At 39.0% G+C, this 21,956-nt stretch overlaps 1 protein-coding gene across 13 annotated transcripts in view; it reads right to left on the reverse strand.

The window, feature by feature from the left end:
* SH3KBP1 (SH3 domain containing kinase binding protein 1) overlaps nt 1-21,956 on the reverse strand; it is a 215,736-nt gene that overhangs the window by 35,528 nt on the left and 158,252 nt on the right. For all 13 annotated transcript variants that reach the window (XM_048287331.1, XM_048287348.1, XM_048287368.1 and 10 more), the window contains 2 exons: nt 16,765-16,859; nt 184-285 (listed from right to left, as the gene is read on the reverse strand). In XM_048287331.1, coding sequence (XP_048143288.1) covers nt 184-285; nt 16,765-16,859 — 197 coding nt within the window. The remainder of the gene's footprint in view (nt 1-183; nt 286-16,764; nt 16,860-21,956) is intronic.

Raw genomic sequence — 21,956 nt, forward strand, 5'->3', positions numbered from 1 at the left:
ACTTTTCATGCCACACATCTTTTTCACGAATTCTTTCTAACCCAGGAATTTTTTTCCTTTATGGTTTCATGTTATGAGATTAGAAGTCAAACTTTGTCAAAATTACATATCTGAAAGAGGATTTCTTTCAACTCTACTTTCGTTCTGTATTTTCAAGTGAAAATGGAAGAATATATTGCTTACCTCTTTTTCAAAATCTGAAGGAAGTAGCTTGACAAAGTTATCTGGAAAGACACCTCGTCTGCCATTGAGTTCTCCTTCCCACCAACCCACATCAATGCAATCCTACAAAACAGTAAAATAAAATGAACACCACAATGTCCTTGTGCACTGAACAGATTTGTGAGCTGAAGTACTCTTTTGCATAATGTCTTGCCTGTTTGCTAGAATATGACAATTTGCTGGAGTGCCAGGTTAACAGGGTAATCTATCAGATTAAAACTTCAATAACCATCCTGCATTTCATTATCACACAGAGAAGCTAGGAAAGTACAATGAACATGCTGTAAGAGCTCGAGACCCTGTCTGTGTCTAAAACAAAATGCTAGTTCACCATTTGATCTATTAAACAAGTCAGCATTTTGAGCATGCATGACTCTATGTCTCTCTGACTTCATTCTGCAGAAAGACAATAACTTAATTAAACCTCATACATCAAGAGATGAAAAAGCTCCCTTATTTCCCATACTTTCAAAAAAAGCTTGACACATTAGAATTATTAAATTCCATCACATTCCAATTAATAAGGCATTATACACCTGATTAATATCAGGCATCACCTTCTTTTTCTGCAGCATTTCTGAGCAGCACAATGCAGAGTGTTTAGCAAAACAATGTACAGATAAATAAGTGAATAAGCAACATCAGTGAGTCTAAATGATAAAAAAATAGTACAGTTATTTTGGTTATGAATAATAATAGTAACAGAAGCCACCTTTTAGAGAAGGTTGAAATTGTTCCTTAAGTCCTCAGTGCTCCATATTCACTTTTTTTTATGTATGTGTTTGCTACATAGAACAACACTTCCTGTTGAGATTTTCCACATGCTTTTTTCCTGAAAGCTCAAGCCGAAACAGCTCAGCTGTTTTCCAAAACACAAACACAGGAAAGTCCCCCATTGTCTGCTCAGTCTTAAAACCACTTCAGCCAATTTTTGCAGTTGGCTCAACATCAGGCTGGCCAACCTTTCCTGATTTCCATAAAATCATTTGTTTCAGCTGCTAAATGGATGACAGAACAATGCAGGTTAATTTAGTGAAGTGTACTTAGTACCAAGTCTTAAAAATATTGTTCACAATGACAGTGCTTGTTGGTATTTTTCTGTAAGTTACAATAGACAATCACTGAATGATATTTGAGAGAAAACTGACTAGCATTAAACATGATTGCTTTTATGCTTTGAGGGTGGTTTTTAGTTACTTTTCTGTTCTAGACTCTTTATTTAGCTTATTTGGTCTCCTGAGTATGTGCTAACTAAACACACCAGCTAAAGAGCCTAGTTTCTTACATCATCTCTGTTTTGGTGTGTTTGGCTTTTTCCCTTCTCCTATCTCAGTATTTTTCTTTGATGTAATGCAGGCACTAAACAATCCTTTCATTATTTTTTTGATAATTTTTTCTCATGCCTAATCTTTGCTTTTCTGTATTCTCTCTTCTCTTTAACAGGGTGGCTTCCACCAAGGGAGGATATTTTCTAGGCCTTCCCGCAGTTATTCAGGAGGTATTTACAGGCTCTGTAAAACCTTTGTTAATGAGCAGGGCTGATTCTTGACCAGCTGATGTTTTCAAAACATCTGCTGAGTATCTCCAGGGCTGTCAAAGGCTCCATGAAGGACCAAGATAATCAGCCAGTCACACATGGCACGGGCAGGCACTGTGCAGGATTCTCCTCTCGCTGCGGAGCCAGCACCCCTCATTGCTAGTGTGAAGGCGCTCTCCCACACGGCTCTATCTACGTGCACAGCCTAATAATCCATGCACCCAACTGTTCTATCACATGGTGTGTTTTATAATGCCCTCCACCCCTACACCGTTAATCTAAAATTGCCTAAACATTTATGACCCAATTTAGATTTTGCAAAATATTAAGAATAACTCAAGCACCCAGAGGTGAAAAGCTTATGCTTCAACTGATTGCACAGCTTAGTGCTAGCTAATAATCCTGACTGAACAGCACAAGACATCACATATATTCTTTTTAGGTCGGATATTTTTACGCTCTTAGGAAACCCAAATATTACTCCTACTTCTTCATTTTATTAACACGTGAATTTTTTGTTTGATGCTTTTTTTAAAGCTCATTTTTTTCATGAAGCTGTTGTTTGTGTCACACATCCATAAATCCCAAACAGCTGCAGATTTGCTTTTTTTCCCCTCTCCAGCTTGTCACTCAGGCTTATGCAGCCAATCACCACGACAGATTTTCATACAGTAAGTAAATCTCTTTAGGTAGTTTCTCTTTAATTTTCTCATTTACTTCACTTGCAAGAGGAGGCTTATGCATCACTGAGAAAAAGATAAAGAGATTTCAGAAGTTAAAAGCTAGTGATGAGGTCTGCTGAAGAATCTCCATGGTGGTGCCCTCCTGCTACCCACAACTTCAGGCTTGCCATGCCCCCCAGCACTCTCTGGAAGCCAGCCTAAGGTGCTGGTAGCAGGTAGGTCTTCATTGTGGGACAAACCAGCACACAAGCACACCTGAGTTACAGCTGCACAAGCTGCCACAAGTACTGACAAAGGGCAGAGCTATGAAGCACAATCAAGGCAGCGTGATCAAAACTATGTGTCTGCTTGTGAACACTGAGCAAAAACCACTCCAATTCTTCCAGATTGCCATCAGCCATGCAATCTTAACCATAGTCTTTTTTAACATATCTTCATGTGTTCAAGTACAGCAAAATGGCTGTAATTTCAAAATGCAAATTTTATAGAAAAACTGTCAAGCAATCCAGTATCAAGATTGACAAATCTTTATTAACGACCCAAAATTTATTAACAAACTAAATGGATCTCTGCTTTATCTCCATGCTATCTTGTCAAACTCATATAACAATGTAAACAAACAAAAAACAGATGATAAAATATCCCCAAAGTCCTTTGAAAAAAAATGTATTCCAAGTACTAAAAATGCATTTTAGTTTCCTTTAAAAAGAGAAAACCGACAAAATATTTACGAAACTGAAGAGTAAGACATGGCAAAAAAGATACTCCAGGTACTGGAGTTCATCAGGTTAGGTGCTAGCTGGGTCAACATTTAGCTACGGTAAAAATCAGCTCCTACCAAAGCTTAATTCGGAGACTATACCCATGTTCTCGTTGCAAAGACACTGCAATCAAAAATTTCAGAGCGATCCATAGCTGGTTCACATTGCCAAGTCTGCTTTGATTGTTCAGGCAGAGGCAGATTAATGAAACAGGGAAATTAAAAATCTTGAGGGAGATTTTGGTATTTTCTCATTAAAATACAAATCTTGGGTTTATCCTCATTTCCAGTGAAGTAAAATCACAAAGCAGTTTAGGATGAAAATGACCTCCAAGATCAATTCCACCTCTAAACCATGTCCCTAAGTGCCACATCTACATGTCTTCTAAATATTTCTAGGGATGGAGAGTCAATCACTTCCCTCGGCAGCCTGTTCCAGTGCTTGACAACTCCTTTGGTGAAGAAAGTTTTCCTAGTATCTAGTCTAAAACTCCTCTGGCACAACTCGAGGCCTATTGCTTGTAACTTGGGACAGCCTCACACTGATTATACCACGGCACCTGGAAAAGTGGACAGCCACAGAGGAGATGTTCCTGCTATGCTGGGCAGGAACTTGCTGCCATTGCCCCCTGTCCCTTCAGTCACTGTGTCCAGCCAGGCAGAGCGAGGATAGAGAATCCTCCATGTCATGCATCCTGTCTGCCCGTTGTCTGCCCGCTGGGCGTGCTCCAGGGAAGGCAGGGTGTGATTCCAGCTGTCACATCCATTTGAAATCCATTCTAACTCCAAGCTCAGCAGTTCCCAAATAAAGGATAAAAAAACTAAATACACTGGATTTACCAGCAACATTCATTTTGTGCAAAGTATTTGGGCAAAGAATTGGACAAAACATAGTGAAGGGAAAGACTGAGGTGTTAAGGAATTTTTGAGAAGAGATGTTTCAACTTTATAAGAAATAAATATTACACAAAATATAAGGTAGTAAAATGTCAGCCTGGGCTGAAACATTTACATAAGTCAGAGGAAAGGATAAATGTGGGAGAAATGGCAACTACTAGAAAATCAGAATTTAGCTAACTATTGTCAACATGTTGCCAAGAATTTTAAGAGTATGCACAAGTGAACTAAAAAACATCAGTCCTTTTCTTGACGTGAAGAATAAGAAGAACTATTCTTCATGGAAATAGCAGTGAGACATGCAAGCTGTGAATAAAATTGGAAGAGGGAATCATCTGGAGAAAACAGATTTTTTTTTTTTCAGAAGGGAATGTTGGAACAACCTCAAAAAAGAAAAAATACAAACCCAAACAAACAGTAAAACAAGAAAGGTAAAAACACAGCTCCATTCTGAAACTTATGTCTGTGGTGACTAAAAGGGTAGGACCAGAGGAGAGGGAAAGAGAGAGGTATGTGAGTAGACAGACCAGCCAAAAGCCATACAGAGATACTTTAACATAGACAAAGAAAGTTTCCATACAGAGCACCGGATTTATCACACTGTTACTGAATGGAAGTGAAATACAGTGAGATACATAAGTGGTGTTGGCAGCACAAGATCATGGCTTAGTCACCTTCTAGCAGCTGCAGTGATCCTGCAGCCACTCTCACAGTGACAAAGAAAAGTCATAAAATAGTAGAGTCATGCTTTCTCCTCTTCTGGGTGAAAGAATCATGACATTGCTTGGTCTCTTATGCACACAGTATCCTACATTAAAAGGTTTCTTAGCAGCAAAACTACCGCTCTTGTATTAGAGCAAACACTGTGCTGCTCCTTCCCTTGGTGCTCTCAATTCAACAGGAAAAAAGCAGAAGATGGTGGAGATTGAACAAAAAGCCCCAGCATAAAGCACCTTATGCTCCACAGTCTAAAACATACTCCACTCTGCACAGAAGCAGCTGTATCCAGACAGACACTACTGACTCAACACTGGCCCATGTCATCTCCTCAGCTCAGGAGTCCAGCTGCTCACCAGACAAGAACACAAACTTCCCTTCAGTCAAACACCATCGCTGGTTTTCTTTGATGGTAAAAGAGGTGACAATGGAGGTGGATAAGGCAGAGCTGTCAGTCCTCTTTGGTACCTGATACCACAGTCAAGACCATGAAATGAAAAGACTCAAGTTCATACCTGGCAGGTGACATGTGTCTCTCATGCCAAGTTGTGTCCCAGCTACAAACTTGGTGGTGACTGATTACCCCACTACACAAACATGACTGAACTCTCCCTGCTGGAAATGCTTACAGCTTCACAGCCTTTCCCTCTGCTGCAAGGAGGCAGGAGCTTCATATGCCCCAAAGACACAGGGGGGTTCATATAAAGGTCTCACTCTTAAAAAACCAGACTTGGTTATTAGAGATGGGTTTATTTCTGGCCCACACTGCTATTTGCACTCTAGGCCTGAGCCAGATGAAGGGAACATGAGGGAAACCAACACTTTTGCTGAAAATGCAAAGCAGCACTTCTGGTTGTGAACATATTTATAATAAAAGTCTACTATTTGTATTTTTTTTCATTATTTTGCCAGGAGTCAATAAAGCATGCAAAATTACTACAAGTTAAATGTCAGACATGCTCCTGTGTATGTTTTCTTCCAAGTACTGTGCATTATTTTACCCTTTTTTTACTATTTCTTTTCTTTAAGCCACTTACAGGTGCGTTACTGTATGCTACGAGACTGCTCTTAATCACTCAAATAAAAACCTGTAGCTACTTGGCTCTGGGTTTAATGTTCATTATAATGTGTTCAGAAGCCCACTGGACATGTATCTCGATCATCACTGCAGCCAGCTGCAAGTGCATCAAGATTGCTCTCTCCAGCATTAGCAGCCATCTGATACTGGGAATCTACCAACAGCTGAGGAATTTCTGCAGCTTTACCAAAATACAAGGAAGCCTGAGAGGAAGCAGGCATCCACTGCTGCAACCATGCTTTCCACTTCACTTTAGGGGCAAAGATGTTTTCTGCCTTTTCTTCCAAAGCAGCCAGGCCTTCAAGGCAGCATCCACTCCCCTCCTTGCTACCTTTGGAAGGACTATTTCAGGGAGTGCTGTGGCCCAAGTTCATCTCTCCACTCCCTAATCTATCTTCCAAGCTGCCCCTAGAAAAGAGGGAGGCTTTTGTCAGTATAAGTAAATGAGAGATTTTTTCTATTCCCCAAGGTCACAAAATGAGTAATAAGCTATGTAATTATCTCCTCTCCTATCCATGACTTGAACTGCAGCTGTGTAAACTCTTGAAGAAATACATCTGAAAAAGGCCAATCTTCTCATCTGTAAATAGGACTTCTGTTTTTCTGAGGGAGCTGATTGCTGCACAGTCTGGTCCTCTGAACATGATGGTACTTTGCAATACTGCTAAAATATGAAGCTGTAGTTTAGGCATCAACCCACAATTGCTCGATTTTTCAGCTCTTTGATTAAAAGTTTTTGATTCAGAAACATTTCATCATACAGATTTCATCATTACAGCTAGGATAGAAAGCAACACCAAGAACAAGAAAAAGCAAGCCTCCAGAAAAGTATATGTGAAGTGTATACTGTAGTGTCTGTACTGAAATACACCATAATGGTGCAGGGTTGGAAAAAGTAAAATTTTTCTGGAAATCTGTAGTTCCTTACAAAATAATAATAATAAAAATCACATTTTTCAGAAAGCCATGAATCCCTCTTATGCTTGCACTGGGAGCTTTCATGTGTCAGCTCTGCTGTGCTGGCAGCCTCCCATTAAATTACTGCTAACCCCTTTGTAAGCAATCTCTCCAGAAATCTTTTGACAACAGCTAGCCAACCTCGTCATTTAAAGAAAAACAAACCACCTTTAATGCAAACAAAACGTGTCTATTGGACTTTTCAAGACATACACACAGAGATACATGTAACATACAAAGGCTTCTGAATTTGAGGATTTAAGGCCTCATTGAAAGACGAATCTGGAGGACAAGCTCTCCACCATTCAGCCCACCCATGCAGGGCACCTGTGGGGCCTCCAGGCTTGACTGCAGTGCTGGGGCCAAGAGGTCCCAACTCTCACAAACACTGGAGAAGGTCACTGGACAGGCTCTGTGATTTTCAAACTGTCCTTAAAAACACATCAGATCTTCATTAATACAACCTCAGCATTTGGGGGAAACAACAGAATCATGTTAAATCTGGGTGAAAAAAAGCATTTTAATAATATTAAAATATCTTTCTTTAGAAATTCTTGCTATATTCAGTGTCATGGTGCTGAAACCAAGACAGATCATTTTCAAAATCCAATTTTATTTTAAGAGTTAGAAACTAATTGATTTTAGAGTCTTCATCAGTTCTCATTAAAGTTGGTAAAATATGTATGAATGAAGGAAAGCATCTCTCTAGAGGCTTACATTACACTCACATTGTGCTACCTAGGACTTCTCCAAATGATCAGTCCAAAATTTGTTAAATTCTGTTAAAGAAAATGGTTATGATTTAGAGCATCTGGTTAGTAATCAAGTACTCCTTGGCAGAAACATGATTTTAAAATCTGTCAATTAGACAGAATGAATCTCTCAACAACTACCTAATGAGAGAGAATTTAGATAAAAGAGACAGCCCAATGGACAATAAATTCATCTTCTGAAGCAGTCCTGGAGAAAACCCATTTTCCCTTTACATACTTCTTGCAAATACACGCAGATTATGAAATATTGAAAGAAAAGCATGAAAGGAAACCTCTCAGTCTGGCTCTGTTTGGCCCCTAACCCAGGGGGTTATCCTGCTCAAATCCTTAACCTATCCAAAAAGCCCCAAGTCCTGCATGGATCCTTCCCAGCTCCTGTCAGTTCTCATGCCCAAGACACACATCTAATGATGCCAGTTGCATCTTTTAAAGCTTAAGGAGTCAAACAGGAAGATTTTTATTTATCCATAAGCTCCAAGGCTCTATTAAGAAATTCCCATGTCAGCATTGTGTGGAAGGAAACAGGAAAGATAGTCAGAAATTAGACATTATTTCAGCTCTGGTTACACTACTCTGTCCAGGCTGCGGTTTTTACTGGAAGGCACAACAAGAAGACACCTCTCCAGAAGACAAAGTCTGTGCAAAAATTTGCCCCAGTTATTGAACTCTGCAAAAAAGACACTGGCTGGGAATAATGAATGACCTGCAATACCCAGGATGTTAGAGCAGAGGATCTAACAGAGCAGATGTATTTTTTTCTGTTAAATCTGTTTCAGGCTAGGTCTAACCTTTTGACTTTACATTCTGTGACTAAATAGTTTAATCAGTAATGAGGCTAAAAAGCTTTGATGAAATATTTGTACAAACAAGAAGAATTAAGTTGCTTATTGAACAAAACAATCTCTTCTGAGGATTCACTTCATTTGCAATGTTCAGTCAGCAGAATTATCGTGGAGAAATAAATATGTTCCACATCATAAAACTCTAACACTCCAATACTGAAATTAAAACTAAATTAGCCAATACAAACATGAAAGGTGGTGCTAGTAATAGACATAATTTATGCCTCTGATGAGCCAAGATAAAATATTTACGTAATTACATTTTCTGTATTTAGAAAGATTATAAAAACCTAGAACAAAACATTTGAAGGATTATTTAATGCTATTACTACTTAGATGGAAGACATCTTAGGACCAGAGTCCTAATTACAATTACAAATTACTTGGCACTCTATGTGCATTTTTACTTCCCCTTGAAATAGTTTTCCCTACCCTGAAAAGGTTGGACTTCAGCTAACACCATCAAGCCAGCAGGTGAACCCAACATTCAGAATAAAAGAAAGGATGAAGCTAAGCAGTGAATCTAAAGCCCACACTGTGAGCAATAATCACAGTTTTTCAGACACCTCAGCATTTCAGCAATATCTTTTCTAAGTAGAAAAAAAGATTCTTTCCTTTTTTATCTCAAAATATGTCACCTTTTTAGATTAGCTTGGCTGTGTTAAACATACTTACAAACAAAACACCCCTCAAATGATGCAAACCTCGAAGCATTGCATGCATGAGGGATCCTGCCACTTTACCTACATAGCTTGGCATGAACTTACATCTGTCAAAATTCAAATTTGGGACTTGCCATGAACAAAAGAATCCCCTTCTTTTGAAGGCACTGTTGGTTGGTTGTTATTACCACAGTTGGTAATAACAAGAACAGGAAAAGAGAACTTCAGTGTGTACTTTAAAAAAATATTATAAATATACTGATGAGATCAGCATTTGCACGCTGGCTGTTCCTCTCTCCCTGGACTAATCACAGGCTTAACAGCTTATTTAAGTGCTCAGCTCAAACATTTGTGTTTCAGTAATGTTTCTAAAGATACCAATGAAAAGTAAGCTGCACCTGGTACCTGATTAAACATTGTCAGGCTTTGTCTCTACACAGACGTAACTTAATGTTCCACTGCTAATTGCAGTAGCCAAGAAATGCTGCAAGGTATGAATAAGTGTTACAGAAATTATTTATAAACATTTAAAAGTCTCGGCCAAGGACAAGGTTCAAGCAAGAGGAACTACTCCCAGTCTGTTTTCCATAATTTACTGATTATATAAAATAATTTTAGAAAATGAACACATTTATTTATTTGATTATCAGTGTGCCCACAAGTTTTATATAACTGCTTTATATCACTCATTTGAGGAAACACTCATGCTTCCGTGCAATGACACAAGTGTTACCCCAGGCACTTGCTGCTCACATTGGCAGTATGTCAAACTGGGCTCATTTTGCAGCACCTATCCCAGCTGCCATCATTCATGGCGTCGTGGCTTGAAACCCAGAAAGAATCCAAACCTCCTAATTCCTATTAGTCAAAACCTACAGGGGAAAGTTTCAGGTCAGGATAAAGCCACCTTACTGCTATGCCAACCTCTCAGCAAGCTGCTGGGGCAGTCCCACTCCTCCATCACCCTTCCCTGCTTACACGCCCCTGTGTGTCCTGTGGTTGCCAGATGCGAGGCAGAAGGGCAGGAGAACCATCCCTTTCAGCAGCCACCGACCATCCCTCATGTAAAACTGCACCCTCAGCATGCACAATACGCAAAATAATTTCTTGTATGGAATCAGCAGTGTCGCTACAAGCAGCTTTACCAATCAGAGGAGGAGGCAGGACGTCCTGGGGGAAAAACTGGTGCCAAGGGAAGTAGTGAAGAGTAGGGGACAAGGAACACAGAAAGCAGATTAGGTACAGCTGCTAGGTCTGGCCAAAGATGAATAATTCATGAATATCTCAGGAGCCTTTATCATACTGTTCTTTCTGAGGGAAATATCTATTTATTTCCAGAGGCAAGAAGTAAGTGCCTTTATTGCTTACATGCTTCTCTTTAAACACAAAACATGAAAAAATCTTTCTTAAAGCTGGGCATTATTTAATGCTTACTTATTGTATTCCTTTTAGTTTCTGTATGCAAGATTGCTGCAGAAGTTACAAATGTGCAAAATATCTTGTATTAAAACCCCAAAAAAGGGCATCTGCATGTCCAAATATTCAGTGTCAACAAAAGTCCATTCTGCTGCTCTGACAGAAAGCCACTTTTTTTATTTTACTAAACCAGATCATACTTTCCCCTGCATAACCTAAATTTTTTTGCATGGTTATATTAGTAAACTAATTTCTACAAATGAGCTTAAAGCTTGATTTTAGCTGTCAATCAATGAAAAACAAAATTACCTATCATGAAATATGACTACTTTTTTCCTTTCTTTCATAGGAAGAAAGAGACAATCCTAAACATTATTTTGAAAGAGACAGTCTTAATCTACCACATTTCTGCTTGGAAAATTTCTGTTTTCTCACCAATTAGATGTATTTTAATGACCTCAAATATTATCACTCTGTTGGTTTGTTCTTCTCCATAGAGGGGGAAAAAGTGAAGATTTCATCTTAATAAGGAAGAATTAGTGATCCTACCTATTAGCTCATATTTAAAGAAAAACTTAATTTCCATAGCCAAGGTTTGCAAAATATGTGTGTGTTGTTTGTAATTAAAGGCATACAGAAAAATTCAGTAATGAACAAAACCCCACAGAAACAGTTTCTGGCAACAGAGATTTCTACGCTAATGACTCCACAGCCCAGTAAAATGTTTGACTGAGTATCAGCAAGTGTCCTTCTCTATCACACTGTCTGCTTCCTGCTCCTTCCCCTGCTCACGGCCTCAACTCACTGGCAAGATTCTCGAACATAGCACTTACTAATTTCATCCCTTTAGGAGCCTCCTGCATCCGTTAGAGCAGCTGTTTTCCTTCACAACCCTGCCCAGCTGACTTCGCCTTGGCAATCACTCTGCTAAAGAAAGTGCTCTGGACAATTACCTCCCGCACCAGGATGAGCATTTAAAGATGTTGTAAGAGAAAAAAGCAGTAGAATTGTTTTGGCAAAAGGGCCACACTCGACTAACTGCCTAGAAATACAGGCAGGGTTAAATTAACAGCCTTGTGGCTACCCCAAGGATTGGGCAGTATTAAACACTCTGCATAAGGACAGATTCCACAGGGACTAACAGAGCACCACTGCAACAGTGACAAAAGGACATGATGAAAGAGACTATCAAGACTGAATCTCATTGAATTGTTTCCTTATACTCTTTGACTCACCTGTAGTTACTTGTCTATCTTATCACTTTACTGCATATGCTTCAGGGCAGGAACTCACTAAATGTACAGCATTTTGCACCACAAAACTTGCAAATCTCACAATAAATTATTAACAATAACACCAAAAGCAAATCCAAGCTTTGCAAAAAGTGATTGCCATTATGCTTATTTTTAAAACTAGGTTTGTGGCTCTTTGCTCCTCCGGCACAGAAGTAAGCCCTACAAATTGGGTTGCCATTAAATATCTGGATTCTCATTAAATATCTAGACCAGATAAACCATCATGTAGGTTTTTCACTAGTGATTATGCTATCGTGTCTTTCATGATACCAATGCACTTACTTCACTAGTACTGTTTGAATAGCGTCAGCAAAATCACCTTATAAACTCAGAATTAGCAGAATTGCCCCTGATACCGGTACTGTCCACTGCTACTCTCATAATAAGGGTTCAGGTGAGGATATCCTTCTGTTGCTTTCAGCTTTTCAAACCTGCAATAATTTTTGAAGCAGGTAGTTTTATTTATCCAGACCATTTTCATTCCTGGGAACAAAGTGATCTTTACTGCCTAGAGCTCAGGCAGATTGATGCACTGCAATGAAATCTTCCACATCCCTGCAAACAAAACTGCTTTTGAATGAGTGCACAGCTTCCAGTGTGCGCTTGATGCATTTGCTTTGAAACTATGTAGCATTTCTATCGGTTCCTCACACAGGTCGTTTTCTGTGTGCCAGTGAAGTCTTCAGAATCCTATGCATTTTGTCATAATTTATCAAAGCTATTAATAAATTTGTAGGAAAGTAGCTCTAGTAGCTATGTCTAAGAGGGCTAGAATAAAAAGTCCTGTAAAATTTTCATGATGACAGTTGAAAATCTCACATGAATCTTCTGCTGCTTAGAAGAAACTATATTTATTACAAATACAATCTCCAAAATGAATATTTGAGCATGATAAAAGACCCGTTTGCCACTCTCTTTCAGCTGCAGGGTGTAGTCATTACCAGTGTTCTTGCCCATACCCAAATGCTGTCAGGAATATTTTGAAGACATTAAAAAAAGTTACCTAAAGAACATAAATGTTTGACAATACAAAAATAACCTACAGTGTCAATCTCATGGCCTCTTGCCATTCACAATTTTCATCTTATGAACATATCTAATCATCAAAATGCACAACCATCACCTTAACTGTACAAGTAAAATTACTGTATTTTGCTTTTTATTCTCTTTCTTTCACAGATGTATTTTTCTTAGACTCCTTTTCTGCAAAGCAAAGGCACCAGGTCTATTAGTTTATTGCTTGAAGTTCCTACTTTCTGTTACAATTCTGAGCAATATTTTTGGGTCTTTTAAAATATTCTGCATGAAGGTATTAAAGGACTACCATTTGCCCACTTTTATTCCCACTTATTAATAAATAAAAGCTTTTCTAGGTATTTACAAGGGTATTTGCCTCACTGGGGAAAAGAAGGAAAGAAAAACCTTTTCCAGAAATTTTTGGAATAGATGTATGTGAAGTTTCTGCTTTTCTTCAGTCTTTTAGCTACATTTTAACCTATGAGGAAACAACTAAGATATGCTTGGACTCTATCTCATAGTGTATATTTTCCAAATAATTGGCAATTATTTTTGGTTATCAGTTTTGCATAATGCCATCCTTCACCCTATATCTCCCCAAATACATGCCATTCTGGCCTGTAAATGATCAGCCTCTACTGACTCTCTGCAGTGCTTAAATGAACCTTTCCAGCACATTCTCCATGTGATTAGGGAGGTCATTTGTGATTCAGCAAATCTGTTCAAAGTATTCTTTGGCTATTTCAAAGAAACCTCAGATATTCAAATTATCTTATCACAGAGACCTATAGGGAAGTTCTGACCAGTTTGTGATTCAAAATCTCAACATCCATCAAAACAGAGTAGAACTTAAACAGATTTGCAAAAGCCATGACAGAAAAAAACATTGGTTGGCTCTTTATATTTGGTAGATATTTTATGACCTTGATTTTATGATGTTGACAAAGGGACTTTTATAAGTAATTCAACTGAATAAAAGAGAGAAATCTGCTATACTCTTATCCCTTTTATCTGTGGGGCACTGTTAAAATGGTGATTTTGAATTCTGCATTTACTGATTCTACACCTTTCCACAAAATTAGGTCTTAGCATTTTAAGATGAATATCAGACCAACAGCTTCCTCCCACACCCACTGTCACACATGTGTGCACCTGTACACAGCCTCTGGTAGTAGCTTCCCATTTAGCTCATTTGAGCCATCCCCTTTTTGTCTTAGCACCTATCAAGTGCTATCTCAGCTTTGCACTTTTAGATTATTATAATGCATTTTACATTATTTTCATGAGATTTCTCTCCCATTCTTCTGTCACTCACTCATTACTTCAGCCACTCCCACACATTCTCACCAATGCTGCTGTTTTCAATTAAATGCAAATTTAGCATGAGTTAAAATTATGAGCCTTCAACACTCCTATGGATCTAACTGTGGGAAAACAGATTAGTCTAGTGACAGACTTTCTGTGCTGGGAATCTGTATCACTTTTTGGTTTTAGTGATTTCAACAAAATACATTATTTTACGGTAATGCATCTGTGGTTGATACCCATCTGTTTTCCTTAAAAGTACCAATCTTCTCTCTTTGGGGCTAGATAATTGGGAAGAATAAATGCTGTCTAATGCTTTCCAGCAAAGAAAGCAAAACCTGCAAAACAATTTATTATAAATAAATTAAAAGAAACTCTGTAATCTGATAGCAAAGCAAAGCTATGATAATAGCTTCTGAAGCATTCCATATGTTTCTATTTGATGCCTCTTAGCATGGCTCACTAGCTGGTCATGTAAGTGTGGTGATTTGAACTCCAGGTAACTCTCTAGCAGAAGCCATTAGTGGGCAGAAAGGTGAGGCTGACTTTGTTATTGTTGACTAAAAGAAAAACGACAACAGACATCTGTTTCAGAAGATCTGGACTAAAATAAAGTTACTGTATTATGTGGTAGAGCATAAAGGAGACCCCACTGTTTTCAGAACTCTACAGCAAAGACCCTGATGCCACATAGCCTGAATTTTATTTTTAAACTATGTGTTAAAAACAGATGAAGAAACCCCACAAGTCTGACTGCAACGAGGTCTGCAAAGCACAAAAGGATCTGCAAAGTGACTGCTTGTTAAGCACTGTTTCTTCAGTGGCTCAGATCAGTTCAGACACCGAATAAAAAGGCATCCATAGAGAAACATCAGGCTTTTGTGCATTGAGATCCCCCGCTCTCTAGAGGCGTGGGTTTATGTAAGTGTTCATAGATGTGACATGACACAGAAAAAGAGAAGAAAATTAAATAAAATGTCTGCAATGGCTTGTTATCACCAGGCTGGAGAGTAGAAGGACAGGGCTAGCAATAGCATATTTACTGTTCCAAACCATTCTCTCTGTGTGGTTTGGAGAACTGATCAATATGGTCAAATCATCAGCTAGTTATTCTAAAAGACAAGTATCTTTCCACTGTGGGGGCAGAGGCAGAGGAAAGACGAAAACGGGAAAAAGCAAGCAAATGAAATCTCACATTGAAACCTCAGTAATGTAATTGTCTTTTTATCTATGCTTGCTGGTGAACACAGCTCCACCCAGAGACCAGCCATCTCAGAGAATTAAATCAGCCTGGTCAATAAAGCATAAAGTAGACAGGAGCAACATCTTAAAAGCCATTTTCATGATCAGAAACACTGTTAAATACTCACATGAGAACATTCTAAATCAGGCAAAGCTAAACAGCTCTACAAACAAGCTAAACAAAAGTCAGTGAGGGCAAGTCACTAAAGGATATTTAATGTACACAATTAATTTTTACATTTGCAGTTTCTCTTCCTACCAAATGTCTGATTACTTTTCTTTGCTTACATGCATATTGTTCAGGACAAAGATTATGTCCTCTAGGATTGAAAATAGCTTAGTTTGTGGCAAACACTGCCTCAGACGTACTTCCCAAGATTTTGGGTTTTTTTCACCCAGTGCCAAATTGTTCAGTCAAGTAACAATTTCTTATGAAACGTATCAATTATAGAAATCATTATTTTCTTTCATATAAGCACAAACAAAAGCAGAAGTATCGTGTACATTGTTATGATTCATCTTCCTCATGGAAAATCCACAGCCTTTTCTAGTTTATAGATTTTTTTCCCACAAATATTTATGTCCAGCAATCAAAAACTTTTGAACAAACTGTAAAATCTTCAAACAGGAGCAGGAAATTAAGTGCACCTAAATTATAATCTGTTCTTTGTAACATGGTGCACAGCTCTTCTAAAAGAAAACCAGCTGTTTACTCAGCATCTCACCCTATGGCTTTTGAAGATTTAGTATAAATCCTGGCACTGGTTTTTCATTTCTAATCTTGAATAATTTAACGTAATTTTAAAGAAAAAACACAGATCTAAAATTATTTATTTTCTGTTCTATCATCTTTTTCTACTTTACCGGAGTGTTAAGGGTGGCTACATTTTAAATATTTAGTTCAGTAAGTTAATTCAGGCACATTATCTCAATCTAACCCAAAAATCTAATTCACAATTCCCGCAACAAAAATAACTCAGACACCTAAGAGAGATATTCAAAGCTCCTGCTTTCTTGAATCTTCCAGTTTATTCTCTAAGCCATTATGTTTGTTACAGGGATTAATTTACAATTTATGTCGAGCTGCCAGCAGATTCAAATTAAAATTAATTGTATAACTTTGTAGACTCAAGAGTACACACTGGCTGTTCTTTGCTTAACATTCATTATCAGGGTAAGGCTCTAAAGCACAAGAGGAAGGGAGATATAGAGCTCTGAAGTCTGTGTAATGCTTCACTGTCACACTAGTATAGGTTTAGCAACAACACTGTCAAAGGCACAAATACTAATTTTATGCCAATTAAATGATGTCAATTTAAAAAATTGTATCACTGCTTATAGGAGAAAAATATTGCTTTTACCTTACTGATAAGTGTGACAACATCACCTTCCCGGATTGTGAGTTCATCATCGTTCTGTGCTTCATATGGAAATATCACTTTGCAATACTCCTTGTCTGAAAGGAAGAACATTCACTGTGATAAATTATCACTTTATAACAACTGCTTATTCAAGGGTGAATAATCTTCATAAAATATTCCATTAGTGTCTCTTTGTGCTGCCTTATTTCCTTGCCATCTTTCTCTTTGTATTTTAGACCTTCATAAACAATATGAAATATTTAAACAACTGCACACTGATAAGCATTCCCACACACGTCATCCAGGGAGTCAGCTCTGTAGCCCCTAGAACCATTATCTCAAATGAAATTGCTCCAGACAGCAACCTGCACAAACTCTTTCCCTTAGAGTAAGCCTATATCTGACACTTGCTTCAGTAGCTCCACTGCTATGGCCTCCCACCAGATGGCATAAACTGGAAGCATAAAGGACCCAGTAGGTTGACATGGTTTATATCTATCCCCTTGTGTGCAAGAACACAGGTATTTCTGAATCTATAACGATGGTACAACAATAAATAATACCTTAATAAATGTTAATGCATTAATAACTAAACCACCTGTACACTCAGAGTAAGTGTTTTGAGTATTACTCTAAAGTTTCCTCAACCCTTTTTCCTTTACCGTCTATAAATAAGGGCATCATCTCAGCTTTCATCTGGAAAATACAGAAGCCAGCACTCCTACTCAGAAATCATAAAAAGCAGTTGTCATGAAAAGCAGTTACTTACATGTTGCTGTGCAACAGATGAGTATGTCAATGTGCCTTACAAATAAAAAGGAAATATGTTTTACAGCTGTTGAACTATGCATAAAAATACGTGATAGTCTAAGACAGCAGGTCTAAAAGGACCAAGTAAACTACTCCACTGTTTGTAGAAGGGCATGTGACTTTGTAGAAAGGGTCACTTTAAATGTCTCAGTTTTGATGAACTCTATGTCCAGCCAACTCCCATATTAGACACAGAGAAGTACTGGCAGGTCACAGAAATACAAATTAACTTGAAATAACAGGACTTATTCTTTTATACTTACTATAAAGAGAACCTGAGTTACCACACTTTTGGGTATCTGACGCTCCACAAGGGGATCAGTTCAGCTGCCCAGACACCAAGTGCCGTTTCAGACACTCGTGGGTATGTAAGACACCTGCATAGTTGGCAGATATGATGCAGAACCTATGGAAGTGTCAGGTTCCTCTGGTCTAACAGCTGGAGGCAAGTCAAAACAAAATACCCTGGGGGTACACAGTTCCAGATGCAGGCTACTGATTTCAGCCCCTGGGCTTTGGCCTTATGTCTAAATTTAGATTCAGGCACCTGATGTTAGAAACCAACCAGGTCTGTGCACCACAGTCAGAGGAGATCAAGTCACTAAAATGAGTGAAACCTTGAGAGTCACTCCTGACTCCAAGAGCAGACACCTACATTTGGTCAGCTGAACCACGATTTGAACTCCCTGGATAGCAGTGACAGATCTCCAGTGGGACTCCCCCAAAGTCCAGATACCAAACTCACACGATTATAACCCAGACTTAGGGCTCTGACACAGAAGCTGCGTCCCAACTTCTAAAGTTTAGTGAGAGGAACATCAGCCCTAAAGAAGCAGCCCAGACGCGTACATGTGAAGGTTTGCTCTCTGTAAGCACCATCAGCCTGAGAAATTAAATAGTACTAGTAGGGAAGAGGAAGGCTCTTATTCAGTTCACACACCACCATTCAGAAACAGCACAAATTTTATGTGTTGTTGGTTCAAGCAAACAAGAACTTCTTAGGCTTCACAGATTTATTTTTCTGAACACAAATGTTTGAATTTATCCATGACCATTACAGTTGATTTTCTGGCCATGTCCTGTATTAGGTCTGGCTGAGATGGAATCAATTTTCTTCACAGCAGCCCACATGATGCTGTATTTTGGATCTGTGACTAAAACTGCACTGGTAACACACCAGTGTTTTGGCTATTGCCCAGCATACCTACACAGCTTTCTTCTTTCTCCTTATTCCTTTTATTTCCTATTCCCAAGTAGGCCAGGGGTGGGCAAGAAGCTGGAGGGGACACAGCAGCTGACCCAAGCTGAGTAAAGGGATATTCTCTGCCATATGGCCTCCTGCTCAGCAATAAAGATGGGTGGGCTTTGGGGGATGTTGGTCTAGGAGGTTTCCATTCCTTGGAGACTGGCTGGACATTGATCCACCGTAGGTGGTGAATTAATTGATCTACTGAATGGTGGTTGCCTTTGTGTTGCCTCTTTTTTTTCCTCTGTCATTTTTTTATCAAATTGTCTTTATTCATGAGTTTTCTTGCTTTTGCTTGCCCTGCTCTCTCCCTTATGGGGAGCAAGTGGCTGGGTGGAGCATAGCTGCTGGCTGGGGTCAACTCACCACACCTCCTCTGATGTCTCTGAAGAAACAAAATTCAGATGAAGAAAATGAACACAATTTATGAGGGGAAAGAAGTGAGCAAGGAAAAAAAATCCTTTTCCCTGTTCTGAAAACAGAGAACACTTTGAAATAGACATTTGGTGACTTTTCCAAACCACTGGGCATGTGAGAACCACTAGGTCACAACTCAGATTCAGAGGATGAAAAGGGTGTCTAACTGCTGCTTTACTGCATTCTGAAGAAGGGTTGGGATGTGTATTTGCGGACTTGGCAAGGATATTCCACCTGCTCACTGCCTTGTCTTCGAGACGGTATAGCAACATTTTATGTAAAAGCTGGTAGAAAGCTGACACACACTAGCTTAGGTGGATGCAAAGCAGCATGCAGTTAAACATGAGATTTAGCACATTTTACACTTCAGTGTCATGCTACCTTAAATTACCATCGTGAGGTTTTTTCCCTATTCTGAGTTTATCCACACTCCGAAAAGCAGCTGTGCTAAATAATAGATTCAATGAATTAGTCCAGAGTTGATGTAGATGTAATACTGCACTAAAGAAGCTGAGTGCTGCACACTCAGGCAACTCTCCAGTTACTGGAAGTAGGCTGAGCATTTCTTTTTTGGGATACAGAACAGAAGCCAGGCTGGATTCTCAGAGGTAAACAACACCTGAGCTCAAGAAGGATCATTCCTGAACATCCATTTGCAGATACATACATTGATCCTCCATTCAGTAACAGCATCAGCTCAAGGTTAAGTGAGAAGTCAAGCACAAAGTACTGCTAAACAACTGCACACAGCCATACAGCATCTCTGACAGGATGTCTGCAGTGCAGCTTCTGCTCAAGACGTGGATGAATCCCATGTGTTTCAGGTTAAAGAATGCTTTGAATTTCAAGTGTCCAGAGGGCTCAGGTGCCCTGAGTCCTATAACAGGCAAGCCTCCCTCAGGCCTCGCTTGCTATTTGAAGACTGGGTATTTGAGTTGTCTTTCAAGATGAAGACCCTGATAGACACGAGTGGAGAGAAGGCTGTGGCTTCAGCATCTGAAGAATCAGCTGATAATCAGGAAGTTCTCTCTAGCAAACAGCTACACATCTTCTCCTTCTAGTTTTGATGTCAAAAACTTTGTTGTCCCATGACCTGTCCACTCTCCCCACCAAACTCTTAAACTTATCTTTTCTTAAAAAAACAATCCAAATAGCAGCAAAACAAGGAATTAAACTATAGAAAAAAATGTCAAGAATCAACCAAATGATTATGTCGTTCATAAAGAGGCAGGAAACAATCTTACGAGAGGCACAGGAGGGGGCTGGGGGAGGCTCATGGCCCCTGTGTGCTCTGAACGCTGGCACAGGAGCACAGAGTGAAGGAACAGCCATGGGAAAAAAATATGATTTATGTACAGTGAAAGTCTGGACTTCTTGAGTACAATTCAGACACATATACACTAAATCACTGGACCCATTGGATCATGCTGCAACAGAGATCTCAACATCACAGATGGGTAAGGAACAATGTAAGCAACTGGACAAAGTCAGCTTTTGAACTTCTCCTAAGGGATAGGTAGACCAACACAATTTAAGCAAGCAAAAAAAAAGCCAACAGAACTCAAAATAATATGAACCTTTAAAATCAGATTAATAAAAGCAGAGAAAAATCTAATAAGCTATGTCACATCAATACTAAAATTGTCCTTACTCAGCGGGGCACAATACTGCAGGAGGATGTAGAAGCACTTATTGTCAACAGTTATGTTTAGATAGGAAGGAAGAAAAGATAAAAGGAAAAACCAATTTCAGACACAGCATTGTATAGACCACACTGGAATTTGCTGAATTTGGGATTTTCCAAATGAGAAAAAAAAAGAACAGAAAAGTACTAAAAGTCAAAACAATATATCCTATTGTATGCCTGGCAAATAAACTTAAGCCAAATTAAAACTTCAAACTAAGGTACCAATACTAAGTATCTCTCAGCTGTAGATGATAAATCTCATTTTTACATTTGACACCCAAAGCTGGGTTTATACATCACAGACAGTTCTTCCAGAAGACTCTTTTTCTCCTCCTGACCTGATAAAATTGTATCCGCTAATAAACCCTTAACAGCAGATATCTTGGGAACAGTAAGGGAGGAGAAAAGATGATAGTTATGAGCTTTTCAGTCCTATTTTATCAATTCAGCAGTACTTTACTCTGTCAGACCACAGTCTCTAACTGCAAACTCACAGCTCCTCCCAGCTATGGGCAATGGGCACTGCTCAAGGAACTGAGTGAATGGATAAACCTAAAGAGAATGAGATGTTTTATGGCGGTAGTTACCACGTATCCTTCTGCAACACTGTCTGTCCCCAAGTTGAAAACATGGCCTTTTTGATGCAGTCTCAACCTCCTAAAAAATCACTGCCTCAAGAGGGAGAAAAATAGCAAGGGGTCGCCTTCCTAGAGAACACAGCTGCTTCATTACCCAGGCCATTGCAAGGACAGTATTTCACTGACAGAATTCAGTGGCTCGATATGTATTTACAACTGCAGTGTAAAGAACTGATGTCAATCTACAGACCTGCTATGTGACTTGGGGTCCTGCAGTAGTACAGCAGGTAAATTCATTTGTTTGTATTTTGGGAGACTGGTTAAATATTATACTGTTCCAACCAGATCTGAGCAAACTCCATTTACTGTATCAGTGAACCTTGTTTCACTTCAAAAGCATGACTCTTCTGTTTGTTCTCCTGCCACACTCTTAGGATGAGCTGAGACCTTCAAG

The sequence above is a fragment of the Corvus hawaiiensis genome, chromosome 2 (genome assembly GCF_020740725.1).
Source record: "Corvus hawaiiensis isolate bCorHaw1 chromosome 2, bCorHaw1.pri.cur, whole genome shotgun sequence".
Lineage (NCBI taxonomy): Eukaryota > Metazoa > Chordata > Aves > Passeriformes > Corvidae > Corvus > Corvus hawaiiensis.